Raw genomic sequence first — 6,372 nt, 5'->3', positions numbered from 1 at the left:
TCATGCCTTTAAATAGGCAAGAAAATGCCAAAGGTATTTTTGATAGCTTTGGCTTAAAGTAAGGGCGATCAGGTGTGTAATAATGTGCAACTGTATCTGCAACAACAAATCTGACAGAGTTTCAATTTCCGTGTATTATTCTGGATCAAAAAACATGGGAGTTCTGTCATTTCCAGAAGATTCAGTGGAAAAATGAACTAAATGTAGCTTGGAGGCTCTCGAGTCACTCTTCCTCAAGTGCCTAGAGACAGGCTCAGAAATTGTATTGTAGGTGAACACAGAGCAAATAGGGGGGGGGGGAAATCTCTTACTAGCCAGTTGTCATTTCTTTTAATTATTAAGGTGTGAAAATGTTGTTGGGGGGGGGGGAATCTCTTACTAGCTAGTTGTCATTTCTTGTAATTATTAAGGTGTGAAAATGTTGGGTTAAAAAGAAAATCGGACTTAAATAGTGTAATTGGGTATCTTAATTATTCATCTTTGATTGCTGTTGCTGTCAGTGGTGTGACAGTAACAGCTGTTACTTTAAATGGTGTTAAATGTATGTGCTTTAAATTCCTAATGTCATGTTTGAGTATGGGAGAAAGCTGACACAAATCTGACAAACTTGATCAGCTTTGTAACGCCGTTTCTTCCATCTTCCAAAGCAAAACAGTTGTGTATCTTCAGACAGTCCTGAAGTCCACAATAATCCCACTGTTACCTCAATCTTATTTATCTTGCTTATCTCAGTCCCATCTGGGTTTGCGAAGTTTGAAGAAAGAGTCTTTGCCGTATATTAGTTTTGATCATTTTAAATGATGGCATGTTATTAATTAGCCAGCTATCATCACTGTTTTCTGGCTTTACACAGTCTGGTTAACTGTGTTCACACGTGAGGCAGAGTTTCCCCATAAGTTGTCCAAAGCAGTATCTAGTTCTCCTAGAGTGCTTGATTACCTCGAAGACACAGCACTGTGTAGGAATAACATAAGTTTTGGGTTTTTTTGATGTCTTGGCCATGCCTTTAAAATTATTTCGCCCCTACATTCCCCATGTAGTTTTAAGATCTTAGGTTTTGCGCTTTCCTCCTCCTCCCTGCCCCAGACTCCTTAGTGAAAATTACTCATTAGATGGTGTCACGTCGAAGACTTACTATGCTCTTGTTACCTTTGTGGTGTTTAATAGGTTGAGAGAGTGGAAATTCAGTTATACTGAGCATCAGGTAGATGGCTTCAAGTGACCTAAAATTCCTCTTGTGGTTTAGTTCCAGAATTTAACGCCAGGCGTAAACTTTGTGCGATTGCACTCTGTTGTTGCTGTCCTTCTGCTTACAACGGAGACAAACTCATGGTTGAAGAGTGTCCTATAGCTGTAAATCAGTTTTGTGTCCGTCTGGATGAAAGGCATTTATGCAAGTGCAAGTCATCCTCACCATGAAGAAACCTTACCTTGGGTCCTCCCACCCCTCCCCCCACCATTCTGTTACTGTTGTTACTGAGTACTCAGATTTCTAGGTGGTTTCTTGAGGGTTTCATTAAATAAATCTCCAGAAGCAAGTGAATGAACTCTTAGTTTCCTTGTCTCAGTCTTATGTAATTTGTGTTCCAAATTCTTCATGACATCTGTGGCAAGACATGCAGTTGTCTTTGAAACACAATTAATTTTACAACTGCAGCATTATCTTTAAAAAAAAAAATAGTGGTGTTGATTTCTGTCAGTCAGCTGGAAGGTTTAATCTGTGCCTTAAATCTAAAAATAGTGATTCAGTGATTGCAAATTAGGGAACAAGTGGCCTGTAATGCTCTTAATCTTGTACCATTGCTTTGTAGTAGCATAGAAAGCTGTTGAGGTGCAGTGGGATACTGCTCCTCTAAAGGAATTGTTCGCTAACACACTTTTCTGTTTCTTATGGCTCAACTAGAAATTAAAGGAAGCTTAAATATTTAACCCCTTTAATTTCTTAAGAAGCTTTTATGACTTCTAGAAGGCATTCCATTTGATGTGGTATTATGGAATTTTTTCTTCCAGTTCAGGGTGTGATGGTGGTTGATGTTGAACCACTTAATAAAATCTCATCAGACACATGAATGAATTTAGTCTTTGATAGTTTCACTCTGTTGTACAAAACACCTAAGGGTGGTGTCTGGTAGTGGGGGATGAAGGTGAGGGGGAAAAAATAGGCAGATTTATCTCTTCTCTCTGTTATTAGCAGATGGAACTTTTACTTTTGTGTGTAGCTCGTTCCCCACACAAACACCAATTTAGCAATGTAGGAAACCTGTGTTTCTGCAGCACAAACTTGTGCTGCTGCTTAATGTGCAAGGGTCAGGGGCAAGGGCAACTGGAGAAGAAATGCAGGAGAGCTCAGATTTAGCAGGCTGTGGCCCTGTCCTGCACAAAGGCAGCTGTGCTAATGTTCCAATTCCAGCACATGTGAAAGCAAAATACTGCCATGCTTTCTGGCCTTAGAGAATAGATGTTTATTTTGGAGTGATGTTGAGTATCTTGTAAAAGTAAATGTAGGAGTTCTCTGGAGGTAGTGTCAGCAGTTATGAAGACAGCAGGGAATTCTGTCTTTACAAGACAGTTGAGGGAAGGTGCGGAGAGGAAAAAGGAAGAATCAAACAATTTCGTTTGGTGTTGATAGGTGTTAGTTATTAACCAAACTTGTGATTTTTGTCTTTCAGATTTTAAAGTGAACTTTCAGGTATTCATATTGATTAAATTCTGTATTTCTCAATTTGGACAACTAAGACCAACTAAGCCAGTCTTTACTTTTTTTTTTTTTTAGTTGGCTTCATTTTTCTCCATGGTTGTAAAGTTGAGTTTTTGACTAAAAAAATAAAAACTATTGAATAAAAACTATTTTACTGATTCCCCCATCCACCCTTCTCAAAGAAATAGCCCTCTTTGTTGCTCTGTAATTGGAAAAGAGATATTATTAATTACTTACAAGTTATCACATTGTTCTGTAGGTTTAACATTTTACTTTGAGCCTCTTGAGAGTTGCAGCTGCAATCATACAAAACGAAGTATACTTTGGAGTACCTTGTTGGGTTAATATGGTTTTAAATTAGCCTTTGAAGGAGTTGACTTAGTCATTAAACTGTTGTGACTGTTTTTTCATAGCTTTATAAATTGAGTTAGGCTGTTGGATCAATTTGGTTCTTGGTGTGTTGAAGTGCAGGGTTTATTTTAAACTGAAACAGGGTCTCAAGTCATGCAGATAGTGTAATAGAAATACTGAAAGCCATAATTTATTTCCCCCGAGAAAGCAAAATAATCTAATGCTCTGTGTTTGACTTTTTTTATGAAAGCTTTTTTTTTCTCTTGTATAGATGGTGATGGAATTTCCTGATAACGTGCTAAACCTTGATGGACATCAGAATAACAGTGCACAATTAAAACAGTTCATTCAGGTAAATACATCCTTCTGCCTTTGAAGAAGGCGATGTATCAGATCTTGCTTTCCCTAGGTTTGTGCTTTTGCTTCTCTAGGAGGTGGTCGCTCCTGGAATGACCTGAATGATGTGTCAGCACCTATATGCAGTTACCTCTTGGTACCAAGGTGCAGCGGGTGCAGTCATTGTCTATATTCAACAGCATTTCGACACTGTTGTCTTGTCAGGCAGCAAGTGCTGCCTATCTAGTTAGAACTGGAAACTTGTAATAGCAGTGAATTTCTGGTCACTGCCACTTTATACCTAATGGAAACTACCATTTCTAAGTACATTTAGATTTTTATTCCTTTTTAAGTACTTTTTAACTGTTTTTCAAGTGGAAGTGTGCATTGTTCAATAGATAAGAGTTCTTACGGTTAGTACCATGCCAAGATGGAATTAATGGGCCAGCTTAGCTTATATAGACAGCTTAGCTTATATAGAGTTGAATAGTGAGAGACAGTTGTGAGGTGTCCCTGAAGCTTTAGTTATAGAAATTTATCTGCTAACACTGGCAAATAACCGTGGCACTTCTAGCATATAAAATATTGTGCCACTTGATGTCTGAAGGAAGAGGCCAGTGTGCTGATGTGCAGCTCAGACAGCTCAAGTGTGGTTTGACAGCAGCAGTTCAGACACATGCTGTATATAAAGCATAGCTGTGTTGGGAAAGTAGCTCGTTGGTGCTGTTGACATAACTAGTATTATTAATTAAAGGAAAGAGGATTATTGCAGTGATATCACTTGTCAGATTATTTAATGTGCCTGCCTTTGAGAGCACAAACCTTAAATATTATCTGATAGCTTTACTGTTCATAACATGTATTACTTAAAATCAGCTGAAAATACTTTTTTCAATTAACGTATTAACACGTTCTATGCGATTTGCTTAGTTTCACTATGTTGTATGGTCTTTTCTTTGTCTCCCCAGAAGTTGTGACATATCTTTTCTACAGGTGGAGTATTTCAGTGCTGTGATACAACAGTAATACAGCAGATGCTATCGTGGCAAAATAGTCCTCCTATAGATACAACTATGCTTACAAAGCTGTCCTTTATATAACCAGGGGAAAATGACAGTTAATATGTTGACAGGACTCCATGTTAACAGATTATGTTGGAAAGAGCCAGTAGTGCTGATAATCTCGGTGTAGATGCCTTGATTGGTGTGTGAGGAAGGAACTCTTCTCTAGCTGCATTAGTGGCAGTTCAGTGTTGATGAAGTCCAAGCCAGTAATTTTGCAGTTAGAAGAAGAAACAGAAGAGTATGGGCTTTTTGTGTCTGTATGCCTGGAGGTGTTTGACAGAGGAACAGCAGAAGCTCCTAAAATTGTTTATTTGCATAATAAATATTAGAAGGTGTTCTCTTTAAGGTTCTATTATTAGCACACATTAAGTGTTCGCCACTGAAGTGAAGTGTTTCACTCTGGATAGTAATGTGTGTTTTTTGAAACTTCAGGTATTAGAACTGTAATGTGAAATGACCTTTAGCCTTCCAGGAAAAATACTGCTAAATTGTCTTGGTCTGAACAGCACAAGTTTGTTGTAAATGAGATTTCCATATATGCCAGTAAGCATCCAGGAATTTTGTTTCTATGTGCCAAAGATAAAATGAGTGTGAGTAGAAAATGAGAACTTGCAGAGTTGGATGTGAGACCCTTCATGAAAATTTCTGTGCCGAGGTGGAGAAAAAAGGGCTCCCTGATAAAGACAGGGAGAGGTGTGCCATGTTGGGAGTAGCATTTGCTGATTAGAGTGGTAGAAGTAGGGAACAAGAGAAGAAAAGCATTAGCGTCCTTCCAGGGGGTAGGCTGTAAGGCTTGAAGTAGAATTGCTCCTATGATCTTAGCAAGTGTGGTTTTGTTCATACAGTGTGTATTTTAAATGATCTGCAGTAAGACAGTGACCTGAAACTCTGAGCAGTGCATGCAGTTTCCACAAAATATTTTGATAAGGAAATGCTGTTGAAGGCAAAAGATTCTTGAGCAGTTTAAGATGTGAGGTTTTTAAAAAAATTATTTCATGTCTTACTCTTTTTTAGAGACATAGCATGCTTAAACAGCAGGATCTAAATATTGCAATGATGGTGACATCGCGTGAAGTTTTGAGTGCACTTTCTCAGCTGGTCCCGTGTGTTGGCTGTCGTCGTAGTGTGGAACGTCTGTTTTCTCAGCTTGTTGAGTCTGGAAACCCAGCACTTGAGCCCCTAACAGTAGGGCCCAATGGGGTTCTTTCTGTAACTCGAAGCTGTATGACTGATGCAAAGAAGCTTTACACGCTGTTTTATGTGCACGGGTAAGTGTCTTGGAACTGCTCGGATTATTCTTACCTGGGGAAAAGGAAAAACGGCTTCTGTGCATTTGAATTTGCAGTTTTCTTGGTGATACTCAAGTTGTCGAAGGTTTGAGTCTTAGAGAACACTGTTGTCACAGCTATGTTAAACTAGTTATTCCCTAAACTGGGAAAAAACAAATCCCAAAGACCTAATCTTTCACATCATCAGTGGCAATGCCATGATTGCAGTTGAAAGATACCAATATTAAAGTGTTTAGTCATTAATCTGAAATAGGTACTGTGGGGTTTTTGATTTCTGGAAGAGCCCCTCTACTTTGCATGTAAAAAATAACTTTTTAAAAATTTATTTGTCTGCCTCCCAAGAAACGTTCTGCTCTTGAGTCGAAAGGTAACACTGAGAAAGTGAAACCTTCTGGGTTTGGCTAGCACAATCAATAGCCTCGGTGCCATTTGTTTCTTAGCTGTCAGTGGATCAAACAGTGACTGCTTGCCGAAGTGTGCCTTTACCTTCCGTATGGATTCAGCTGATTCTACTTCTTGCTCCATTTAGCAAGCCAGTGAGCAATAGGAATGGTTAGTGCAGAGCTGGGGATACTGAGATTTGGAGAGTGAGGCAGTGTAGCTTGACAGAGTGGTCTGGTGGTTCCCTTACCTT

The 6,372-nt window shown here is 38.9% G+C and overlaps 1 protein-coding gene across 1 annotated transcript in view; it reads left to right on the top strand.

The window, feature by feature from the left end:
* Positions 1 to 2,138: 2,138 nt before the first annotated feature.
* LOC104515734 (gametogenetin-binding protein 2-like) overlaps positions 2,139 to 6,372 on the top strand; it is a gene marked incomplete at its 3' end in the record, with an annotated part of 7,846 nt that continues 3,612 nt past the window's right edge. The window contains exons 1-3 of the mRNA XM_010159821.1: positions 2,139 to 2,144; positions 3,321 to 3,401; positions 5,464 to 5,717. Coding sequence (XP_010158123.1) covers positions 2,139 to 2,144; positions 3,321 to 3,401; positions 5,464 to 5,717 — 341 coding nt within the window. The remainder of the gene's footprint in view (positions 2,145 to 3,320; positions 3,402 to 5,463; positions 5,718 to 6,372) is intronic.

Source organism: Eurypyga helias, unplaced genomic scaffold (genome assembly GCF_000690775.1).
Source record: "Eurypyga helias isolate BGI_N326 unplaced genomic scaffold, ASM69077v1 scaffold32569, whole genome shotgun sequence".
In the NCBI taxonomy this organism is placed as follows: domain Eukaryota; kingdom Metazoa; phylum Chordata; class Aves; order Eurypygiformes; family Eurypygidae; genus Eurypyga; species Eurypyga helias.
Note: the sequence above shows the minus strand (reverse complement) of the source record. Positions and strands in the feature narration are given on the sequence as shown.